The following is a 25,391-nucleotide window of genomic DNA, read 5'->3' on the forward strand; positions in this document are numbered from 1 at the left end:
AGAAGATTCATGATTCTGAATCTGATTTGATTTCAGTCAGAAACAGAAGATTCATGATTCAGAATCTGATCTGATTTGAGTCAGAAACAGAAGATTCATGATTCTGAATCTGATTTGATTTGAGTCAGAAACAGAAGATTCATGATTCAGAATCTGATTTGATTTTATTTGAGTCAGAAACAGAAGATTCATGATTCAGAATCTAGCTCTGATTTCAGTCAGAAACAGAAGATTCATGATTCAGAATCTGATCTGATTTCAGTCAGAAACAGAAGATTCATGATTCTGAATCTGATTTGATTTCAGTCAGAAACAGAAGATTCATGATTCAGAATCTGATCTGATTTCAGTCAGAAACAGAAGATTCATGATTCTGAATCTGATCTGATTTGAGTCAGGGATGATTCAGAATTGGCTCTGATTTGAGTCAGAAACAGAAGATTTGTGATTCAGAATCTGATCTGATTTGAGTCAGAAACAGAAGATCCATGATTCTGAATCTGATTTGAGTCAGAAACAGAAGATTCATGATTCAGAATCTGATCTGATTTGAGTCAGAAACAGAAGATTCATGATTCAGAATCTGATCTGATTTCAGTCAGAAACAGAAGATTCATGATTCAGAATCTGATCTGATTTCAGTCAGAAACAGAAGATTTATGATTCAGAATCTGATCTGATTTCAGTCAGAAACAGAAGATTCATGATTCAGAATCTAATTTGATTTGAGTCAGAAACAGAAGATTCATGATTCAGAATCTGATTTGATTTGAGTCAGAAACAGAAGATTCATGATTCAGAATCTAATTTGATTTCAGTCAGAAACAGAAGATTCATGATTCTGAATCTGATTTGATTTCAGTCAGAAACAGAAGATTCATGATTCAGAATCTGATCTGATTTCAGTCAGAAACAGAAGATTTGTGATTCTGATTCTGATTTGATTTCAGTCAGAAACAGAAGATTCATGATTCAGAATCTGATCTGATTTCAGTCAGAAACAGAAGATTTGTGATTCTGATTCTGATCTGATTTGAGTCAGAAACAGAAGATTCATGATTCAGAATCTGATTTGATTTTATTTGAGTCAGAAACAGAAGATTCATGATTCAGAATCAGCTCTGATTTGAGTCAGAAACAGAAGATTCATGATTCAGAATCTGATTTGATTTTATTTGAGTCAGAAACAGAAGATTCATGATTCAGAATCAGCTCTGATTTGAGTCAGAAACAGAAGATTCATGATTCAGAATCTGATCTGATTTGAGTCAGGGATGATTCAGAATTGGCTCTGATTTGAGTCAGAAACAGAAGATTTGTGATTCAGAATCTGATCTGATTTGAGTCAGAAACAGAAGATCCATGATTCTGAATCTGATTTGAGTCAGAAACAGAAGATTCATGATTCAGAATCTGATCTGATTTGAGTCAGAAACAGAAGATTCATGATTCTGAATCTGATTTGATTTGAGTCAGAAACAGAAGATTCGTGATTCAGAATCAGCTCTGATTTGAGTCAGAAACAGAAGATTCATGATTCAGAATCTGATCTGATTTGAGTCAGAAACAGAAGATTCATGATTCAGAATCTGATTTGATTTGAGTCAAAAACAGAAGATTCATGATTCAGAATCTGATCTGATTTCAGTCAGAAACAGAACATTCATGATTCAGAATCTAATTTGATTTGGGTCAGAAACAGAAGATTCATGATTCAGAATCTGATTTGATTTGAGTCAGAAACAGAAGATTCATGATTCAGAATCTGATCTGATTTCAGTCAGAAACAGAAGATTCATGATTCAGAATCTGATCTGATTTCAGTCAGAAACAGAAGATTCATGATTCAGAATCTGATCTGATTTCAGTCAGAAACAGAACATTCATGATTCAGAATCTAATTTGATTTGGGTCAGAAACAGAAGATTCATGATTCAGAATCTAATTTGATTTGAGTCAGAAACAGAAGATTCATGATTCAGAATCTGATTTGATTTGAGCCAGAAACAGAAGATTCATGATTCTGAATCTGATTTGATTTCAGTCAGATACAGAAGATTCATGATTCAGAATCTGATCTGATTTCAGTCAGAAACAGAAGATTCGTGATTCTGAATCTGATCTGATTTGAGTCAGGGATGATTCAGAATTGGCTCTGATTTGAGTCAGAAACAGAAGATTCATGATTCAGAATCTGATTTGATTTGAGTCAGAAACAGAAGATTTATGATTCAGAATCTGATCTGATTTCAGTCAGAAACAGAAGATTCATGATTCTGAATCTGATTTGATTTCAGTCAGAAACAGAAGATTCATGATTCAGAATCTGATCTGATTTCAGTCAGAAACAGAAGATTTGTGATTCTGAATCTGATCTGATTTTAGTCAGGGATGATTCAGAATTGGCTCTGATTTGAGTCAGAAACAGAAGATTCATGATTCTGAATCTGATCTGATTTGAGTCAGGGATGATTCAGAATTGGCTCCGATTTGAGTCAGAAACAGAAGATTCATGATTCAGAATCTGATTTGAGTCAGAAACAGAAGATTTGTGATTCAGAATCTGATCTGATTTGAGTCAGAAACAGAAGATCCATGATTCTGAATCTGATTTGAGTCAGAAACAGAAGATTCATGATTCAGAATCTGATCTGATTTGAGTCAGAAACAGAAGATTCATGATTCTGAATCTGATTTGATTTGAGTCAGAAACAGAAGATTCGTGATTCAGAATCAGCTCTGATTTGAGTCAGAAACAGAAGATTCATGATTCAGAATCTGATCTGATTTGAGTCAGAAACAGAAGATTCATGATTCTGAATCTGATTTGATTTGAGTCAGAAAAAGAAGATTCATGATTCAGAATCTGATCTGATTTCAGTCAGAAACAGAAGATTCATGATTCAGAATCTAATTTCAGTCAGAAACAGAAGATTCATGATTCAGAATCTGATTTGATTACAGACAAATTGAGAGATTGAGTCAGAGATGATTCAGAATCGGCTCTGATTTGAGTCAGAAAAACGATTCCTGATTCAGAATTTGAATTGATTTCAGTTAGTGACAGAAGATTTGTGATTCAGAATCAGCTCTGATTTGAGTTAGAAACAGAAGATTTGTGATTCAGAATCTGATGATTCAGAATCTGATCTGATTTGAGTCAGAAACAGAAGATTCATTATTCAGAATTTGATTTGATTTCAGGAAGATTGATTTCAGAAACAGATATTGATGATTTAGAATCTGATTTGAATCAGGGATAGATTCAATCTGTAAGGCTTCACACTACATATACTATAGTAAAATATAAAGCCTGTTCAAAGCATGCTTTACACTGAGCTCTGGGATCTACATAAAACATCACAAGATGTTCACAGAGGAGAGAGACACTGCTGGGATCCAGTGGAGAACAGGCTGATATGAACTCATCAGACAGCAGCTGAACACTTCAGTACAATGCTTCACTGCCTGATCAACTGAATATTTTGATGTCTCTGCATGTAAATGTTTTGTTTAAAAACAGTCAAAAGAGTACTCTTAAAAGTAGTGTAAGAGATTTCAAGCGGTTTCAAAATATAGTTCTCTCTTATGTCGATGGGACTCTTAATAATACATCTGAAACATTCAGACTTGTTTGATGTGACATCCCACTGACCTGTGTGCTGACCCCTGACCCCCTGCTGCTCTCTCTTCAACTCATCCTGCAAATTCTGCAGCTCATGCGCATGTGCGTCCCACAGCTCCTCCTCTCGGCTGCGCAGCTGCTCCTGCATCTGTGCAAACAAGCTCTCTCTGAGCACTTCCAGTTGAGCTGCGTGAATCTGAGACAGACTGATGCGCAGCGCCTCCATCTGCAGCCGACACTCATCCTACAGACGGACAGACAGATAGTGTCAAGGATACTCAGATATCATAATATGGTAATATATAGTAATTACATTTCATAAAATAACAGCACTAACTGGACTTTAACGCTATACGATAAAGCTAAAAAAAATAATAATCACTATATTTTTGCATTCTGATTCTTTTCGACATTTATTTATGTATTTGCTTTGAAAACGCTTAAAAGGGTCATTGTTTTCCCAATCAAAGGAACCATAATTTCAACCAAACAGCCACTGTTACCAAGTAGATTTCAAATGTTTAAAGCAAGAAATAACAGAGTAAAAATCTAGTTAAAAATAATCAATGTATGCTGATATTGACAAATTTCACAAAATGATCAGAAGCACATTGAATAATTCTGACTTGAAAATAAGCGCAATATTTATGTGCATACTGAATATTTTTACTAAAACAGTTAAATAAGATCAAGACATTTTCTTGAATCATCCACTATACATTTAAATAAATCGATTTATTTGCACGTCATCACTTTAAATTTTCTGTGACATTTATCATGCTTTAAAATGTTATAAAGCATTTAAAATGTCCCACAGAACATTTTAAAAATCATAATAAAAAAAAAAAATAAAAAAAAATGTTATTTATTTTTTTGCATAAAGAAAATAAAGCCTAATTTAAGGGTCATTAAGATGTTTTGCATTGTTACATTATTTTCATGACTAATACACACATTGTACCGGCAATTTCTCATTAACATAACACAAAAGAAAATTGGCATTATGATATTGTTATTATTTTAATGTGAATTTTTTTTAAAATATTATTTAAATTATATAGTATTTATATATCTAGTAATTCCTTAGTACTGCCTTTCATTTTCATTGATTTTAATCAAAAAAAATAATCGTACAACAACATCTTTTTAACTGTAATACAGTCAAAAATGTGTGTTACAGTAATGGGATTTGAAAAAATAATCAAAGTAAAACATCCGGATACGGTAATGAGAATTAGGGGTGTCCTGAAAATAATGATAAATTCATCCTAAACAAAACCCTCATTTGAGCTGATCAAACACACACACACACACACACACACACACACACACACACACACACACACACACACACACACCTGTGGTTTAGCATATCATAAGACTCTGTGTCTCTTTTATATGAGACACGAAAGCAGAAACGGTCCAGCTTTATGTGTTAACATCACACTATGGCCACACGGGCAGAATGAAGCATTTTAATGACCATCACAGGAAGATGAAGAATGAGAGAGAATTTAAAGAGCAATCTCATTTATTCACAGGTAATAATGGCAAACATTTAATAGCAGGTTTGTGGTAAATGTCACAGCTATTACACAAATCCTAAAGAGCAATTTCACCTAATAGCTGCAAGACTCGCACTCAATCACACAGTCAAGTCAGATTTTGTAGAAACTTTTACGATTTCTAAATTGTTTTACTGCAGTTATAATCAATTAGTTTTTAGTTTCCTGATGTTATTGCTTTCCAACGTATGTGGTTATGGAGTATGCGGTGGAGTAAAACACCATTCTAATGTGGATGAGAGGCGTAAATGTTGCAAAATAATGCATTTTCGAATTAAAACCTATTAGTGTGAGCTTTGATCATGCATCAGAGACAGACAGACAGATATTTACATGCTCAGAGCTGTCCATGTCCTGTAGCTGCATCATGTCATGTCTGACAGCATCCCCATTGGCTGGAGTGTCTCCCGTCTTTACCTGCAAAACATACACAAACAAATACACAAACACACACACAACAGCAGTTTACAGAAAGCTCTTAAGATTTACGCAGGATTGGAACAGACATCATTCATAAACATCTCACATTCACATCTCTCCCACTCTTTGTGTGTTTGTTAGTATTTTGGGTATAAATTAGTTTAATAACTACAGTCTTGACCAACACAAAATAGGTATCGTTTGATATGCATGTAGACATTATGACAAAAACTGGACAAGTGCTTTGAAATTTACAGACAAATCAGAAGTGTTACGTTTTGATAATTTATTAAAAAAGGTTGCACTGTAGATATTATTGTAATTAGTAAAAACATCAAACTGATCAAATAGTCATGTGTCATATGTTGATGGAAAGCTCTTAAAGAGTAGAATACAACCAGCATATTTGTTTTACTCACAGACAAAAATATAGTGAGTAATAGCGAAGTGTACGTCTTTGACAATTATGTTGATTTTGCATATATGCCTCGTTTTCACTTATAACTTTATGAAAAATAAATGGAACATAAAATATCACATATCATTATTTAGAGGAGGTGATTATCGTTCAAACGAGCCCACACACAAGATAATCAGATGCATAGATCATTAGATAATCCACATGAAGCACAATGTTACATATGACCACCAGGAGATGGCGCCAAATACATGACACAGACTCAATGATGACTCAAATGACACAGAATGAAACTCATTCTGTGAAATCTCATTACTAAAATCATGTCTGCATGCTATGCAAACCTTTAGTCATTGTTGTGTTTGCATGTGTAATTAGTTCTTATGTACAATTATGATGTTTTATTTGTTTAAAGAGGCTTTTGGACACATGAAGATGTTTTTGGACACTATGATAAATTATTTTTGTAATGTTATAACTTTTGATTGCTTTGTTGTATCCACACAAACATTTCCTCAGATACAGTTGACATGACTGGAAACAAAACAAAAACAGTTTTTCGGAGCCACCTTATTTACACGAGAGATATATAATATCAAATAAGAAAAAATAAAATAAAAACTTGACTAAATTTTTTTGTGATTTTTCAGCAGTTTCTTAGACTGAGAGTCTCAGAATTTATCATATTCTATATCATTAAAAAATGTGAAAAGTTTTCTTAATGATACCAAACTTCTTAAAGGGTTAATAATGTGACTTTAGTTTCAGAGTTTTGTTAATAACTGACACCCGAAACATGGAAGACATGTAGAGACATAGAGAATAAAGTTTTTTTTGTTTTGTTTTTCAAAGTTGTGTAATAAATTATAAGTGATTTGAAACAAGGTGGCATAAAAAAGCAGAAACACCCAAACTATCAGCATCGGCAGACAGGGTCAGAATTTACATTTCCATAAAGAGGTGATATTTGCCCCCTGGATTCGATTTTTAAGGCCATTTCATACCTTTTATAAGGCATTATGCTCTAACCAAAAAAATAATATAAGGTCTCATACTTTTATGTCAAATACTTGAATTTAATCAAAACACTTACATAAATTCTCAATATGAATAACCAGATTGAGAATCTATTATCTCTTACCCATAAAATTCAATAAACATGTACTTGCATTTTTTGCCCCTATATTTTGAATTACGGGGGCATTTTTGTCAGTTTTAGTAGCATTTTTGCCCTGAGCCCTTCTTAAAGGAATATTCCGGGTTCAATACAAGTTAAGCTCAATCGACAGCATTTGTGTCATAATGTTGATCACCACAAAAATTTATTTTGACTCGTCCCTCCTTTTCTTTAAATCTGGGTTACAGTGAGGCACTTACAATGGAAGTCAATGGGGCCAATTTTTTGCTTATAATTTTATTGAAATACTTACATTAACCCCTTAAACTCTGGCACTATAACGTGAAAAAGTTTACGCTTAAAACGTTAAAGTGTCCGTATGCATAAGTTAGGCATATAGGGTATCATTTGAAAGCTTAGAATCTTTTCAGAGATAACCAGAGACAACAAATCAAAAGATTTTAAAAGAATCACAATGTGAAATATGAAGGTCAACAAATACATGCGTTTCTTTTATGCTCCGATAACTGCTACTGTAAGCCCCAAATAACTAAAAACTTTATATCTGCTTTTACCTTAGTGAGTTTTCTAAAAAATTATCCATTGTTTACTTGTCTGTGAGCTTGCTTGTGTGAATAATCCAATATTATATCTTAAAAGTCCAGAACAAAATATGCCATCCAGAAGGAAAAACATGCTACACAAATCATCAGAATAATATGTTTTCAACTATTGAGGATAAACATCCTCGCAAAGGAGAGGATCTCAGCTTTCTAATGACACCTAGATTGAGTTTCTAGTCCACTTAGAAGCCGAGATATTCAATGAAATAATGAGGGTGGTGCTTGAACTGAAAATTAGACTGAATGTCTATGGACGAGCACATCTGTGAGGGATAAAATGAGTTAGAGCGCCACCTACATTTCAGATCTGTATATTGTGATGGAATGTGATAGTGAAAACAATCTTTTTTCTAGTGCTTTCTGCCATCTAGTGGAATAAAATGAGACTTTTCAAAGTGAGGTAGAGTGAACAGAACCAGAATTACATGTTTACAAATTTAGGGAAAAATAAAAAATAATTTCAAAAATTTTTTATCTTTGTTTCTCATAAGATTATAAACATACAAATTCATTCATGAATAATTGGAGTCTTTTTTTGTTATTTGGGGGGGAATTCTGAAAAAATAAGACCAATTTTTTGCAATTAGTCCACAGTATTTGTGAATGGTGAGCTTTTAAATTTGAGTGTGAAAAGTGAGGAATACACCAGAGTTTAAGGGTCAACTCTTCTGTTAAAACTCGTGTATTATATGAGCTGTAAAGTTGTTTAAATCCTCATTTTTATGGTTGTTTTAGAGTTTGTTGACATTACATTGTCATGGCAGTGAAGTAGTAAAATTGTCTCTAACTTTACACAGATGTGGTTAGTAGGTGATTGTATGACAATAAAATCATGTTAACACACATATTGTTTATGTCTTGTGTCTATACTTTTGAAACAGTGAGTATTTTAATGTTTACAGATTGACCCCATTGACTTCCATTGTAAGTGTCTCACAGGAACACACATTTAAAGAAAAGGAGGATAATCAACATTATGCCACAAATCCTGTCAATTGAGCTTAACTTGTATTGAACCCGGAATATTCCTTTAATTTCTGACCCTGTCTGCAAACGTTGTTCAAAATAATCAGATATCGCTTTTGGCAGATACATTTTGTATCAGTGCATATGTATTTAAATCCATTGTGCAGAATTACAAAGGTTTCCCCCAAAGCAGCACAGAAACTGCAAAATATAAATAAATAATGAGAATTATAATGGAGTTTTTTATTGCAAAATAAAATGTCTTATTTTCTTGTTTGTTTGGGTTTTTTTTTTTTTTTTTTTTTTTACACGAAATGACTTTTTTGTCACATTCACCTATAATTTGACTTAAATGTAAAAGCTAAAGTGTAGAATATAATCTGTTTTAATGCTGTTTATATTCACCCATTTTTTTATCAGTGCTGCTGAGATCAAACGTGTTAATAAAGCTCGTCTCTCTTTCTCTCTCTCTCTTCCTCCATCACCCTGCACTCTGTCCGTTTCTGAATAACCTCTTGTCCTTCTCGCACGTCAAGTGCCGTCAGCAGCCCTCAATGCGCATCAATTCCTCCCACAGTTTCCACCTGCACTGATGCGCGCCGAATGCACGAATTATTCCAGAACATCTCTGGCTTCTCCTGAGAGAGCTTTTGAAATAATCTATAACAAATCACACACACAATTTCCCAACACATCCAGCTGCGGAAAAGTGCATTTCATGCTGCACAATGCAGATAAATACCAACTGTTGCATCGAGAGTTGATTGCTTGTTGCTTTCAAACACAAATCCACTGGATTCTTTACACATTACAAGGGAAATGATACGCTAGCGTGCTGCTTACCTGCTGTGGGCATTTGCGCCTGCCGTCAAGTGCTGTAAGCGGATCCTCATGCGCTGCTGTGTGGCTTGCTGTAGTACTCTGAGGTGTCTCTCTCTCGCTCCACACTGCCGTCTGAGGGGAGGGGTATCTGTACGTCCCCCCACGCGAGGACAAACGCTCCTTTAGCGCAGGGTTTTCATGTGACAAGGCAATGAGGCGCTCCTGATAAAAGCTGCGCTCTTGTTCAACACTCAGTAGAGATGATTGAAGCGTCATTATTTCCTCTTTCAAAGATTTTATGTGCATGTGATGCGTTTCTACAGAGCACAAACCACCAGCGACAATGCAGTTTTCAAAGGGCTGAATGAGGGTTTGTCGTTGAGATTCCAGCTCTTTATTTCTCACAACAATCTCATCTCTTTCTCTCTTCGCCATCTTCAGCTCGTCTTCCATCAGCGTTACTTGAGCGACCGTTTCTGAGAGCCTCTCCGCCAAGTCGTTCTTCTCCTTCTCGGCCATTTCAAGTTTTTCCATCAGCTCAGTTGTGTCTTTTTCAATCAGCATTCTCCCATCCGCCTCTTCATCACCCGTTTTGTCCCTCAAGGATCTCGTTTTAAGCTCGGTATTGAGATCACAGAGTTTCGCCTCGTATTCCATTGTTTCTTTGATCAAACGCTCCTCAAGTAGAACCTTAGCGTTCACCAGGCACGTATACTCGTCCTTAAGCTCCTGGTAGTTCACTTCGAAGTTCTTTTCGGCGAAAGAAAAGGTGTTTTTCTGTTTTTCGATCTCATCTTGAAAATCCTTCAATTGTTTGTGTTTCTGTTCACTTTCTATCGAGAGACTGTCGACTTTCCGAAGGAGAATTTCACGATCTTGTTTCAAGAGCGTCAGTTCGTCCTTCATGGCTGCGTTCGACTCTTTCAAAGTCTTATTTTCACATGCCATTTCTTTTCTTTCCTTCTCCCAATCGTCGTTTTTCATTGTCACTCTTTCGCTATCTCTCCGTCTCAGATCTTCGATTTCTACCTGCAATTCTTTCAGCTCTGCAACCAGTTCTTCAGCTCGAGAGCTTTCCAGCACTTGATTCAGATCGTTTTTCAGTGCCACGATCTCCTGAAGAAGCGAAACTCTCTCAGTCGCTAACACTGCCCTCTCGCTCTCAACAGATCGCAATTTGTCCTCAAAGCCCATCCGAAGGAGTTCCATGGCCTCAAGGTGCCTCGCGGTCATATCGCCTCTCAAGTTCTCAACGTTCAGCTGGCTTTCCCGTTGAAGGTCGACTCTGAGTCTCGATAGCTCCTCTTCGTGGCTGAAAAGAAGTTGCGTCCTCAACCGTTCCAGCTCTGCTTCCTGCGATTCAGCCATTCTGTCCAGCACAGCATCCTTTTCACGCTCCAGCATGTCCAGTTTGATTTTGTAGTTCGTGATCTCGGATTCATGTTTGGCCTTGAGGTCGCCGTTGGCCTTCTGCACGATGTCCAGTTGCGTCTGCAGGTCGCTAATCGCGTCACGCAGGAGTTGCATCTCTGTCTGGCTTTTCTCTGGACTCTTGGATCTTATTTCCACTTCAGCTCTTGTGTACGTCAGCTCCTGATGCAAACGTTCAACTTGGCTCGCTAGATTGAGTTTTTCTGCGCTCATCCGCGTTAATTCCTGCTCCGCTTTCTCTCGCAACACCTGGGACTCCTGCAGCTTGTTCTGTAGCTCGATGACCTTCACGTTAAGAACGTTGACCCCTCCGATGCTCTGAGACAGTTGACCTTTGAACCTCTCCAGCTCTGATCGATGCTGTTGAACGATCTTCTCCACATCTGCAGCATGCTGCTCCTTCATTTGATCTACTTCCGCCGTGTGTTGGACTCGAAGTTCCTGTTTCATCTGCACAATCTGCTGTCCGTACATTTCGTCCAATTCGGCTCGTAACTGGTCCAACCTACACGTCCAATCATCTTCCATTCTCTGCAGCGTCTCGCCCTCTGATTGGCTGCCCTGGTGGCAGCGTTGCTGAAGGTCTTCTACAGTTTTCATGAGCTGTAAGATTTCTCCGGACGACATTCTCTCTTTCTGTCTGGAAACGGAGAGTTCCCTTTCACAGTTCTCCAGCTCTTGGGTCTTCACAGTCAGATGTTTGTTCACTTCCTCCAGTTGTTGTGAGGAGTTCAGAAGTTGATCCTGGAGTTGAGCTAATGACTGAAGGTGCTTTGAGATCAGACACTGCTGTTCAGAGTTTTGCTCTTCTTTTTCTCTTAAACCATGAGCAAATGATTGTTCAGCTTGTGTGTGAACCTGAAGACAGATAACAGTATGGCTTTCATTTGAGACAATAAGCAATAGAGAAAATACTGAGATGAAAGAATGACCTCCCAAACTAAACAGAAATAAAGACAATTAAAACATCTTAACAACATGACATCAAGAATGTTTCAGAGCTTGACTAAATCTACACTTTAAAATGAACTATACGTTTTTTTTTTTTAAATGACTTAATTTCAGGCATTTGAGAGCGGTTCGGATGTGAATGATGTGATGCTTATTTATTTGTCCGGATCTATTAAGAGTTTCCAAAAACCAATAAAATCCAAATCACACAACATTTAGTTGAAACAAAAATGTTTTCAGTTTCTAAGTTTAGACATTTTTATATTTTTTATTCTGGGGGTTACAGTAAATAAATCTCTAAGTGGTGTAACCGTCCGGATACAGTAACTAAAAGACAGTCTCACTAAAATCTAAAACTCTTAAAAAAGAAAGAAATGCTGGTATTAATAGTTTGGAATTTTATTTTATTATTATTTCTTAAAAACATAAGCAGTGAGATGTCAGGTGGTGTAACCAACATGCAGGTAGCCATTTTGTTGTCAAAACAAAACAAGGAGAAGCCCTTTAGAACCTCACATTTTTTTTCAATATCTGACATTTTGACATTTTTATGAAAAGGCAAATTTTGTCTTGAACAACGTCTTGATATTCGGGACTCAAAATTCAACCTCTTAAGTTCCTCTTAAACTCGGCGGGTCCAAAAGGGGGCGCTATGTTGCGAAAAAGTTTACGCTTAAAATGTTCAAGTCTCCAAATACATAAGTCAGGAATATGTGGTATCGTTTGAAAGCTTAAAATCTTAACAGTTTATAGCTAACCAACACTTCTGCATTACTGTTACATAAAATAACAAAATAAGGCCTGAAAGAATTGTGCTGTAAATCAGCGTCACCTAGAGGTCATGATACAGAATTATTAACATGAATATAAACGTTTTTCAAATAGCACTAAAATAGACAAATCATATATCAAATGAAAGCTCTCAGTCTCAATAATGTGACTGCACAGTTTATTGTGTTGACCTAATAACACAGTTCGAAAGATTTTCAAAAGAATCACAAAGTGAAATATGATTTCTGTAAGTCATCAAATACAAACGTCTCTTTTATGCTCCGATAACTGCTGCTATAAACCCCAAATAACTAAAAATGTTATATCTGTTTTACCTTAGGGTGTTTTCTAAAAAATTAGCCATTGTTTACTTGTCTGTGAGCTTGCTTGTGTGAATAATCCAATGTTATATCTTAGATGTCCAGAACAATGCGGTCCAGCAGGAAAAGCATGCAAAAAAAAAAATCATCAGAATAATATGTTATCGACTACTCATGATATCTATGATGTCATACATTATCACAAAGGGGAGGATCTCAGCTTTCTAATGACACCTAGATTGAGCTTGTAGTCCACTCAGAGGCCGAGATATTCAATGAAATAATGGGAGTGGTGCTTGAACTGAAAATTAGACTGAATGTCTATGGACGAGCACATCTGTGAGGGATAAAATGCGTAAGAGCGCCACCTACATTTCAGATCGGCATTTTGTGATGGAATGTGATAGAAGAAAAAGTATGTTTTCTAGTACTTGCTGCCATCTAGTGGAATAAAATAAGACTTGTTGGAGGGAGATGGTGTAAACAGAACCAGAATTACATGCTTACAAAGTCAGGACAACAAAAAATCTATTCATCATAAGATTGTTAACATATACAATATTATTTATGAAAAACTGGAGTCTTTTTTCTGTTGGAGGGGTCTGAAAAAATGCAACCAATTTTTGGCAATTAGTTCACAGTATGTGAGATTTTACATCTGAGTGAGAAAAATTGCTGTCGGCTGCCCAAAAATGCCCTGAGTTGAAGAGGTTAATACCTTTCACTTGACGGTTACACCACTTCACATAATTATATCTATTCTTTGTGCAACATGCTATAAATTATATTGTAGTGTTCCGGGTTCCAAAAAACAATAGTGTGAATGGAAAGTGGACTGAAACTGATCACAATTAATGTGGACCAAAATGAGATCTGTGGATTGACTTGCAAAAATCTCATCTAGACTTTTTTCAGGCTTCAGCAACACAAACAAGAGTGTCTAGATGTTCAATTGTCAACTCACCCTTTCAGCTTCACTCAGTCTCTCCTGAAGCTGTGTAATCAATAAAAGCTGTTGCTCCTGGTGACCTTTGACTTGTGCATCCTTCTCTTCCAGCTGTTGTTGGTACAGTGATATCTGCTGACGGGCCTGCAGAAGATCTGCAGCAGTTGAGCTGATATTGGAGCTTCTCAGTATTTCACCTGCCTGCAGCTGAAAGGAGATTGTGACCATCAAACTCAATGATTAAATACAACCAATCGGAGATATCAGATGTTACAAAACAATAACAAATCTTAGAGTTGATGCCATATTTATTTTGGCATGAATGAAAATGAGACTGTGAGCGATAAAAGTACATATGATGGACTGTTGCATACCTTGGTGTCAATTGATGAAGACGAAACATTGAAAATACGACTTTGAACAAATTTTCAGTGGATAACCCCATTTTCTATGGGGTTCATGTCAGGGGACTGGGATGGACATGGCAAAACCTTTTGTGGTCAGTGACCTTTTGTGTTGATTTTGATGTGTGTTTTGGATCATTGTCCTGCTGGAAGATCCAACTAGGGCCCATTTTAAGCTTTCAGGCAGCCAGGTATTCTGTTGGTATTTGATAGAGTCCATGATGCCATGCATCCGAACAAGACATCCAGGACCTCTGGCATAAAAACAGCCCCTCAACATTAAAGATCCACCACCATATTCAACCGTGGGCATGAGGTACTTCATCTCTGTGTGCGCCAAACCCATCTTTGCTGCCAAAAAACTCTATTCTTGTCTCATCTGACCATAGAACCTGGTCCCATTTGAAGTTCCAGTAGTGTCTGGCAAACTGAAGACGCTTGAGTTTGATGTTGGCTTTTTTCTTAAAACCCTCCCAAACAACTTGTGGTGATGTAGGTGACATCTGATTGTAGTTTTGGAGACTTTCTAACCCCAAGACCTAACTAATTTCTGCAATTCTCCAGCTGTGATCCTTGGAGAATTTTTGGCCACTTGAACCATCCTCCTCACCGTGCGTGGAGACAATATAGACACACGTCCTCTTCCAATCCGATTCTTAACATCTCCAGTTGATTGGAACTTGTTAATTATTGCCCTGGTATTTTCAAAGCTTTAGCTATTTAGCTTTACAGCCGATTCCCATTTTGTGAAGCTCAACAACCTTTTTCTGAACATCAGAACTATATTCTTTAGTCTTACCCATTAAGAGTGATGATTAAGGGAATTTGGTCTGTGTGTTACCTCATATTTATACCCATGTGAAACAGAAAGTCATGGCGGAACAATTTCATGTTCCTAGTCACCCAGGTGTACTAAAAAATGTAAAATATGAATGGGAATATACTTCAGATATATTTTACTCATAAGAATTTCTAGGAGTGCCAATAATTGTGGCAAACGTGTTTTGGAGAAAAATATTTATTTAATTATGAGATTTGTTTGACCGTGACCTGAACAGGCTTACAAGCCACAGTCTCTCGCACCCACTGTGAAATTTGGTGGAGGATCGGTGATGATCTGGGGGTGCTTCAGCAAGGCTGGAATCGGACAGATTCGTCATTGTGAAGGACGCATGAATCAAGCCACGTACAAGGTTATCCTGGAACAAAACTTGCTTCCTTCTTCTCTGATGATGTTCCCCAACTCTGAGGATTGGTTTTTCCAGCAGGACAATGCTCCATGCCACACAGACAGGTCAATCAAGGTGTGGATGGAGGACCGCCGGATCAAGACCCTGTCATGGCCAGCCCAATCTCCAGACCTGAACCCCATTGAAAACCTCTGAATGTGATCAAGAGGAAGATGGATGGCCACAAGCCATCAAACAAAGCCGAGATGCTTGAATTTTTGTACCAGGAGTGGCATAAAGTCACCCAACAGCAATGTGAAAGACTGGCAGAGATCATGCCAAGACACATGACAGCTGTGATTGATAATCAGGATTATTCCAGCAAATATTGATTTCTGAACTCTAAGTTAAAACATTAGTATTGTGTTGATTAATAATGAATATGAACTTGTTTTCTTTCATTATTCGAGGTCTTTTTTGTTATTTTGACCAGTTGTCATTTTCTGCAAATAAATGCTCTAAATGACAATATTTTTATTTGGAATTTGGGAGAAATGTTGTCAGTACTTTATAGAATAAAATAAAAATGTTAATTTTACTCAAACACATACTTATAAATATTAAATCTGTACATATAATATATATATATATATATATATATATATATATATATATATATATATATATATATATATATTAGACAGATGCTTTTGGAGCGTCTCGGTTGCGTCGTGTCATAATCATACCATTTTTAGGTCGCTGTGTCAAGTTAAACGTAGTTTAATACTTATAAAAACACGTCTTGAGATCTTAAGTTTGGATTTTCGCTCCATCAAGCTGTGTTTTGAATGCAAGAACGCATCCTCATGTTGTCTGCTGAAGGTTTGGTTTGTTCTCTGTATAAGCTGTGCGTTGCCTATACAGCTGAAGTTTCACTTACTGCCACCTGGAGAAAACAGGAGGTACTTCAAGCTTGAATTGCTCAGGAATCTTCCTGATTACGGTCCGGGAACATGATTAATTGCGTACAATTTTTTTTAACACGTTTTGCACTGAATTAACGCATTAGATCGACAGCCCTAATATTTTTATATATGTACACACACACACGTATGCCTATTTAGATCAGGTAATCTCACTGATTTTAGATCACAAACTCATTGACCATTATAAATATAAACTATTTAATTATTTAAATATTATAGAATTATGGGGGTCTGGGTAGCTCAGCGAGTATTGACGCTGACTACCACACCTGGAGTCGCGAGTTTGAATCCAGGGCGTGCTGAGTGACTCCAGCCAGGTCTCCTAAGCAACCAAATTGGCCCGGTTGCTAGGGTGGGTAGAGTCACATGGGGTAACCTCCTCGTGGTCGCGATTAGTGGTTCTCGCTCTCGGTGGGGCGCGTGGTGAGTTGTGCATGGATGCTGCAGAGAATAGCGTGAAGCCTCCACACGCACTATGTCTCCGCGGTAACGCGCTCAACAAGCCACGTGATAAGATGCGCGGATTGACGGTCTCAGACGCGGAGGCAACTGAGATTCGTCCTCCGCCACCCGGACTGAGGCGAGTCACTACGCCACCACGAGGACTTAGAGCGCATTGGGAATTGGCCATTCCAAATTGGAGAGAATTTTTTTTTTTATAGATTTATACATACAATTGCGATTTTAAACAACTCTTGTCTTATGTCTAAAAAGATTAAGGAATTGTTTATAAGACTGTATAAGAGTTTATCGGAATAATCATACATTATAAGAAAAACTGTCCATCTGTTAAGGTATGTTATCATATCACAACAGAACTACTTCAGTTTTTTTAGCCAACTAAATCCTTAAGGCCCCTATATATTTCTAGTGAAATCGAATTTTTTTTTTAGGTAATTTCAAAGAAAATCTGCACAAAACGAAAGTGTTTTTGAGTTCATTTCGGTGGTTCGAAAGCACAAACTCTCCAGCTGTTAAACACCTTCATACTGCCACTGGTCCTCGTCATCTGTGGGTGTTTACTTTTGTACAATAAATGTTGGGTTCCATCGCCACTCCATGTCCAATGTAAAATCTGGATCCTGAAGCAAAAGCAATTATGAAGCACAGATGATATGTAGGGCAGGTTTAATACCTGTTGGAACTGAATCTGCAGTTTCTGGCTTTGTTTCGTCAGTTCCAGAAACTCCCTCATCACCTCCTCCTTCTCGGCTCGCGCCTGCTGCAGATTCGCCGTGAGCTGCGTTATAATTTCATCTCTCTGTTTCAACGCTTCCTCAAAGTCCTGCAGCTGTGGACACAAATTAACATGTGAAGTGTCATTTCATGGTCTTTGACATTGCGCATCAGATATTTGTGAAAGTTTTGCATTTTCAGAGCAGAACAGAGTGTCAGTTGAATCTTGGTTATGGTGATTTCAGGCTGTTATAAAACATAATGGAGAAACCTGTGCAGAACTGTAACAGCACGAGACAGGATGTGATTCAATAAAACACTACTTCACCTGTAGTTTAATGTGACGGCTACTGATTTTCTTGGCAGCTTAATAGAGTCAAAGTCGAGAGAAAAAGTTCAATATTGTTTCAGGTCGAGTCACGCAGAGAACAAACTGACCCTCACCGAGAGGTTGCGTCAATGTCATGCATAGGCATCACCCTCCATCACCCACTAAGCTACCATGACTCACGTCACAGCTCAGCTCTTTTATCCTCCTATGGCACCTCCTTTTGTATTTGGGGTCATTTTTGACCGGAAGGGTCAGATGTGTAAACCCTTTTTTTTTATGATGATAATAATATCATTTCTTCTTCCCTGAAGTAAGAACAATAAAATTATGCATTTCTTTTGGGATTTTATGATATTTTCCTATGATATGACATCTTATTTACATGTATATTTAAAACATTTCCAATCTGCATATGCAAAAAAAAAGCACTTTTTTCCTTTTTTTTAAAAAATTCAGATCCTACAATTCTATAAGTTGAAACATGAAGAAAATATGAGAATGTGAGATATATTGGAGGCAGATTGCTGCCATCTGGTGAACAAAATATAAATAACATGACTTGAACACCATGTCATGCCAGTAACAGCCAGTAGATAACTGTAGACACATACTATGTTGATGTAACCTAATTTTATATTTTATCACAAGATATGCATTTGGATATATATTTAGACATCATCAAACTATTATTTGCCAAAGTTTAGCATTTTAAATTGATTTGAAGTGTCAGTTTTTGCAGTTTATGTCATTATGTTTGCAATCAAACCTGACCATGGTGTTACAAAGAGAACACAGAGAATAAGATTTTTTCTACCAATAATTTATTTCAAACATAAAAATGTAATAACTCAAAGTAAATGCAAAATAATGTCAAGAAATGGAACATTAAGAAACAGAAATGAACTGCAAAAGTCTGAAAATTCAATTAGAGTATAAAACAGAAGAATCTGAGTAAATATGTTGCAATTTTAAACTTTCTATAATAAAAATGTATTTGTAAACCTGTGTGTGTTTTGTGTGTGTGTGTGTGTGTGTGTGTGTGTGTGTGTGTGAGAGAGAGAGAGAGTGTGTCAGATTGCTGTTATCAGCTGGAAAACAACAGATGACTTGTAATTTGACAGATAAAAAAATTTGCTCTGTTTTTTGGTTTTTCCCATTCATTTTCAATGGTCGGTCAATTTTGACCGTGAATACCAAAGGTGTCGCTTTTTTTTTTTTTTTGACCACTTAGACTTATCGAATCAAGCCCAAATTTTTGTGTATGTTCAGATGGCAAATGGAGGAAAAGTCACCAAGTCTTGTACTGCTCAGATACAGGAAACCATATTTATTAAATGAGGAAAATGTATTTCAGTCAAAAATGACCGAATACCATAGGAGGGTTAAAACAATCGTATATAAAACAAGAGCGGGCCGAGGACACGTACTTGCTGCACTCCTTCAGTTCCAAACGCAGCTCTGATCTCCTCGAGTCCATGGTTCAGCTCTTCCATGGCCATGTTTTTGGCGGCCAACTCGTCCTCCATGACCTGTTTTCGACTCTGAGGGCCGCTGCTCTCGAGGTCAGGCTCCATGTGCAATTCAGACTGCTGTAAATCCTCCTCCTGAAGGAAAGACCGAGAGTTAGAACCAGAGCGTCATGAGAGTCTATCCTCACACCTTTTCCATCGAAATAGTACTGATGATGGAGAGCAAAGTTGTAAAGCATAGCAGCACCTTGCTGTCTTTGTTTACAAGTCTAATTAAGTTTTGTAAACTTATTTTTACATCTAATCTCTTTCAGCAATTCAGACTTTAAAACTGATGTGTGTAATCTCTTCAAAGTATAAATATTTTCTCCTATCCCATCTTAATATGTAGCGACATTAAGACAGTAAGTTGATAGTTACAAAAAGTGTAAACACTGTGGCTACTGCACAGTATGTAACGCTGTCCAAAATAGCCCTATTTCTTTGAACGACACGTTCAGCTTGACACAGCAACATCATATCAATAAATGGTGTGAGTTTGGGGTGGAACTATCTGGGTTTTTTTTTTTTCTCAAATGGCACACGGAAGATGTATTCGGAAAGCTGTTTGAAAACAATGTTTATTTTTGTCATTTGTAAATTACACTTCAGCTTTAACCAAGACAAAGACAAAATATTTTTGTAACTCTACCATTCCAACAGGTATCAAACTTAAATATTTAACTGTCTATTTATCTTGATCATTTAAATGTCTATTTATTTGTGGTTGCCTTTTAGATTAAAACAAGCATTTGTGGCACAATGTTGATTACCACAAAAAATTATTTTAATTCGTCCCTCCTTTTCTTTAAAAAAAAGCAAAAATCTGTGTTCTAGGAAGACACTTACAATGGAAGTCAGTGGGGTTTTTTTAAAGAAAATTAGGGGCAGTAAAAAAAAAAAAAGAGGACTAGAATACCTCTTAATAAACGTTGAATAGACTTCAACTTCATATATAGAGCAGGTTTATATGGCCGTTGCAGAGCCGAATTTTCTTTAGTGTAAACAAGTTTAAAAGGGCGAGACTGGGCACCTTCTCTGGCACCAGAGCCATTTCAGTGGAAAAGGGGTATAAGATTTCCATCTTCCATCTCAATCTTTTCAACTTTCTTTCCATCTATCTTTTATTCCCTGTAGCAGCTAAAATGCCCTTTAAACACTCCCACCCCACCACCAACATCATATACACCCAGCGAAATGCCAAGCAGCCCCGTTTCCCCCCATTCATTGTGTGAATTCAGTGAGTGCGATTAAAATGCCAAAATAGTGCGTCCATTGACATTAGCATATTCACAAACCAGCTGAGCCACAGACGTGCAGGTGAAAGGAGGAAATGTGAGTAATGCTAGTGCATTAAAAGAAATCTGGTCTCCCAAAAGCAGGAGTTTTAAGAGAGAAGAGAGAACAATGCAGAAAGCAATTGCTGAACCAATTTGGACTGGTTTATTAAATAGATTACTGTACCACAATCACACAGGACGATAACTCTCTTTCTGTCCTCTCGCTGAAACCATTTACCTGTCAGTTCACAACATGATGAATGAACGAGTGCATTTATGACAATATATGTAAAAAAGGCAGGGCAAGTTTTTTTAATCTATCCTAGTGCTGGGTGATACTTTGAACATTCACCAAAATTGTCGACAACAATTTATGTTGTCAAATATTCGTTTGATCTAATTTAACGCAACATGAGATCATTTGAAACACTAATGCTGGCACGCGATAGCAGCACTTTAGCTCACGCCTGATTGAGGAGTGGAAGGAAACACAGCTCACAGTCCAGATGCACTCCAATCAGCCGGCAGGTCCAAAATGGGCGCTATATCAGGAAAAATGTTTACGCTTAAAATGTTAAACTTTCCGTATACATAAGTCAGGGATATGAGGTATCATTTGAAAGCTTAGAATTTCAACTTTTCAGAGACAACACCCCTTCTGCATTTATTTTACTTAAAATAACAAAATAAGTCCTCAAAACATTCACGTTGAAAATGAGCGCCCCCTAGAGGTAATGGGGTAGAAATATTTATATGAAAATAAAAGTTTTTCACATAGCACCTAAATGGACAAGTCATATATCAAATGAAAGCTCTCATTCTCAAGAATGTGACTGTATAGTTAATTTTGTTGCCCTCATAGCACAGTTTAAAAGATTTTCAAAAGAATCACAAAGTGAAATATAACTGTTGCTGTAAACCCCAAATAGCTAAAAACGTTATATCTGCTTTTACCTTAGGGAGATTTCTAAGAAGTCCAGAATAAAATATGTCTTCCAGAAGGAAAAGCATGCAAAACAAATCATATGTTTGAATATTGATGATAAACATCATTGCAAATCTCAGCTTTCAAATGACACCTAGATCGAGCTTCTAGTCCACTCAGAGGCCGAGATATTCAATGAAATAATGAGGGTGATGCTTGAACTGAAAATTAGACTGAGACCAATTTTTTGCAATTAGTCCACAGTATGTGTGAATGATGAGCCCAAAAATGCACCAGAGTAAAGCTATAAATGTCCATGCAATTCTAATAATTCATTACGCTGGTGAAACAACAGTACATGTAGGTGGCATTGTTGTGAAGGGCACTTGGGCATCTTTGAGGCCAGTTAGAAATTTAAGGCAGGTCTTTTTAAGATTTCACTGCCTGGCAACCGGCAGGTCACATGGTGCATTCAGCTCGAGTGCTCGAGAGGACACAGAACACTGACAGTTTGTGAATTTCTGTGTTTTGCCGCATCTTAAACCCTCTACAAGCAAAGTGAAGTCCCTTGAGACATTAAAACAAGAAAACTGTGGCTGTAGAAAACAGATTCAACACTGAAGAGATGTGACACACTCAACTTCAGCCTGAGAATAAAAAAGCACATTTAGGAATAAAGATGTGAATAAAAGAAACAAACAAGTCTCTTGTCTTTTGAAGAACATCTAGTTGACCTTACCTCAGAGGAGCAGTCTTCTGCCGTCGTGGACACCTCACTCTCCTGCTATAAAAAAAAAGAAAACAAAATAAGGTCACATGTGAAATTAATTTCTACTTTGTTCCACATTCAAAGCATTCAGGGTGACTAATCAAGACTGACACTGATTTAAAATATAACCATCTTGATATGAAAGCTGTGAGTCGATAGATCTGAATGTACTTTCAGAAACCCACCATGATAATGAGCAAAGAGAGCAGAAGCTTCAGAATGTGTTTTATCATCACCGGTCACATCACCCCATCAGCTGTGTCTCTATTGAGAGGAACATGGCTAATTACACCGATGTGGATCCATGTATGAGTGTCTGACCTATATATTCAATTCAGTCCACATACCCACCCACCCATCCTTAAGGAAGGATGCTTTAATGACATATTAAGAGTAGTGGTCGACTGAATTGGTTTAATCATTGGATGATTAGAGCAGGTTGGCCAATAGAGCGCAACATTCTGGTTGCAGAAGTAAAAATTCCATTCATTTATCCCATAGATGGACTGATTTACAACATATCATAACATATTAACATTTACCCCTTTAAAATCTGAAGGTGTTTTTTTTCCTGTTCAAGTGGCATACCCAAAAGCTTATAACTCAGCAAAAAAACTGTGTTTGGGATCACTATAAAGAAAACTTTTTCTTGTATAGTTGTATGTTTTAATGATATAGATTATGATACATTCTGAGACTCTCAGCCTAAGAAACTGCTGAAAAAAAAAAACAAAAACAAAAAAAAAAAATCACAAAAAATGTTTTAGCCAAAATTTTATTTTTTTCTTATTTGATATTCTATATCTCTGGGTATAAATTAGGTGGCTCCGAAAAACTAGTTTTTTTTTTGTTTGTTTGTTTTTTTTTTTTTTTTCTTTTTCTCCCAATTTGGAATGCCCAATTCCCAATGTGCTTTTAAGTCCTCGTGGTCGTGTAGTGATTCGCCTCAGTCCGGGTGGCGAATCTCAGTTGCCTCCGCGTCTGAGACCGTCAACCCGCGCATCTTATCACGTGGCTTGTTGAGCGCGTTGCCACGGAGACATAGCGCGTGTGGAGGCTTCACGCCATCCACCGCGGCAACCACGCTCAACTCACCACACGCCCCACCGAGAACGAACCACATTATAGCGACCACGAGGAGGTTACCCCATGTGACTCTACCCTCCCTAGCAACCGGGCCAATTTGGTTGCTTAGGAGACCTGGCTGGAGTCACTCAGCACGCCCTGGGATTCGAACTCCAGGGGTGGTAGCCAGGCCCTGAAAAAACATATCTGAGAAAATGTTTGTGTTGCTCTGTTTTTTGGTCTTTCTCATACATTTTCAATGGTCGGTCAATTTTGACCGCGAATACCAAAGGTGTTGCTTTTTTTTTACGATCACTTAGATTTATCGAATCAAACAAAATTTTTTTTATGTTCAGATGGCAAATGGAGGAAAAGTCACCAAGTCCTTTTCTGCTCAATTAAAGGAAACCATTCTTATTCAATTAAAAAAAAATTATTTAGTTAAAAAATGACCGAACAGCATAGGAGTGTTAAGAAGAGAAATCTGTACTTTTTTTCTAGTTATTTTTTCAGATAAATCACACACGTACTTTGACTGAGTGATGCATTTATCTTTACTTTTCCTCTGAAGACTCTGCCTCGGTAACACTCACAAGTGTTGTTTCCACAGCAACAGCTGCAGGAGGAAGTTACACAGACACTTTAAACTTATATACATATTAAACCATTTTTGTCCTTGGAAAAAAACTGAAAACGCTGTCAGTATGATGTGAGGGAGGACGACTGAGTCTCTGCTGTGTAGTGGATGTTTCACAAACTGAATTAAAATTGAGAAAGACAGTACAATAACAGCATACAGACGGAGGTAAAACACCATTACTGTGGGAGAATCTTCTGTTGATAAAGCACATGAGTGTATTCAGAGGAGGATAAATATACAGAAATCATGCCAGCACTGCTGCAAGGACATTCACAGGCTGCTTAACCAGTTCAAGCGCAGTTGTCTGTTGCCTGGGCAACCACTAATTTCACACTCATCTATAACTGCAAATACAACCCAAACCTGCCGGGCTTTAAAACATCAAGACGTTTATTTAATCCCTGCACACAGCCAGCACATGAATCTATTTATCACAAGAGAGCAAAAGAGGAGAAAGCTGGAAAGACAAGCATTCGGTAGGAATGCAACGATATATGAATATTTTTGGCTGATACAATACCGATCCCGATATTCTGCCACTTCCCTTATTTTGTCATCAGATCACTGTTTCCCCACAGTTTTTTCACTAAATGAAAAACATTATTAGATCTAATTATTTTCACTGATATGCACTTTTTTATATAAACACTATTTTATAGGTGTGGGTAAAAATCTAAATTTTCAGATGCATCGCAATCTTCGTTTGAAGGATCTCCATATCGATTCTTAAATCCCAAAAGTTTGGAACAACCAGGACTCTTCCTAGAGCTGGCCACCCGGCCAAACTGAGCAATCGGGGGAGAAGGGCCTGGGTAAGAGAGGTGACCAAAAACCCGATGGTCACTCTGGTTGAGCTCCAGAGATCATGTGTGGAGATGAGAGAAACTTGCATCAGTGCAACACTCCACCGATCTGGACTTTATGGCAGAGTGGTCAGATGGAAGCCTCTCCTCAGTGCAAGACACATAAAAAAGCACCTAAAGGACTCTCAGACTGTGAGAAACAAGATTCTCTGGTCTGGTGAAATGAAGCTTGAACTGTTTGGCCTCAATTCCAAGTGTCATGTCTGGAGGAAACCAGACACCGCTCATCACCTGCTCAATACCATCCCAACGGTGAAGCATGGTGGTGGTATCTCATGCTGTGGGGATGTTTTTCAGCGG

General features: G+C 37.3%; 2 protein-coding genes across 3 annotated transcripts in view; one reads left to right on the forward strand and one right to left on the reverse strand.

Moving 5' to 3' along the window:
- LOC127425109 (uncharacterized) overlaps positions 1 to 25,391 on the forward strand; it is a 208,104-nt gene that overhangs the window by 125,980 nt on the left and 56,733 nt on the right. The window lies entirely within an intron of this gene.
- Positions 1 to 25,391, reverse strand: part of LOC127425089 (A-kinase anchor protein 9-like) — a 141,192-nt gene that overhangs the window by 90,723 nt on the left and 25,078 nt on the right. The window contains exons 3-10 of one of the 2 annotated variants that reach the window (XM_051670731.1): positions 22,494 to 22,538; positions 21,014 to 21,067; positions 19,469 to 19,645; positions 17,670 to 17,825; positions 13,994 to 14,182; positions 9,578 to 11,845; positions 5,524 to 5,607; positions 3,656 to 3,869 (exon numbers count right to left, since the gene is read on the reverse strand). In XM_051670731.1, coding sequence (XP_051526691.1) covers positions 3,656 to 3,869; positions 5,524 to 5,607; positions 9,578 to 11,845; positions 13,994 to 14,182; positions 17,670 to 17,825; positions 19,469 to 19,645; positions 21,014 to 21,067; positions 22,494 to 22,538 — 3,187 coding nt within the window. The remainder of the gene's footprint in view (positions 1 to 3,655; positions 3,870 to 5,523; positions 5,608 to 9,577; positions 11,846 to 13,993; positions 14,183 to 17,669; positions 17,826 to 19,468; positions 19,646 to 21,013; positions 21,068 to 22,493; positions 22,539 to 25,391) is intronic. The other variant, XM_051670732.1, reaches the window with a different exon arrangement.

Source organism: Myxocyprinus asiaticus, chromosome 34 (genome assembly GCF_019703515.2).
Source record: "Myxocyprinus asiaticus isolate MX2 ecotype Aquarium Trade chromosome 34, UBuf_Myxa_2, whole genome shotgun sequence".
NCBI classification, from domain to species: Eukaryota; Metazoa; Chordata; class Actinopteri; order Cypriniformes; family Catostomidae; genus Myxocyprinus; species Myxocyprinus asiaticus.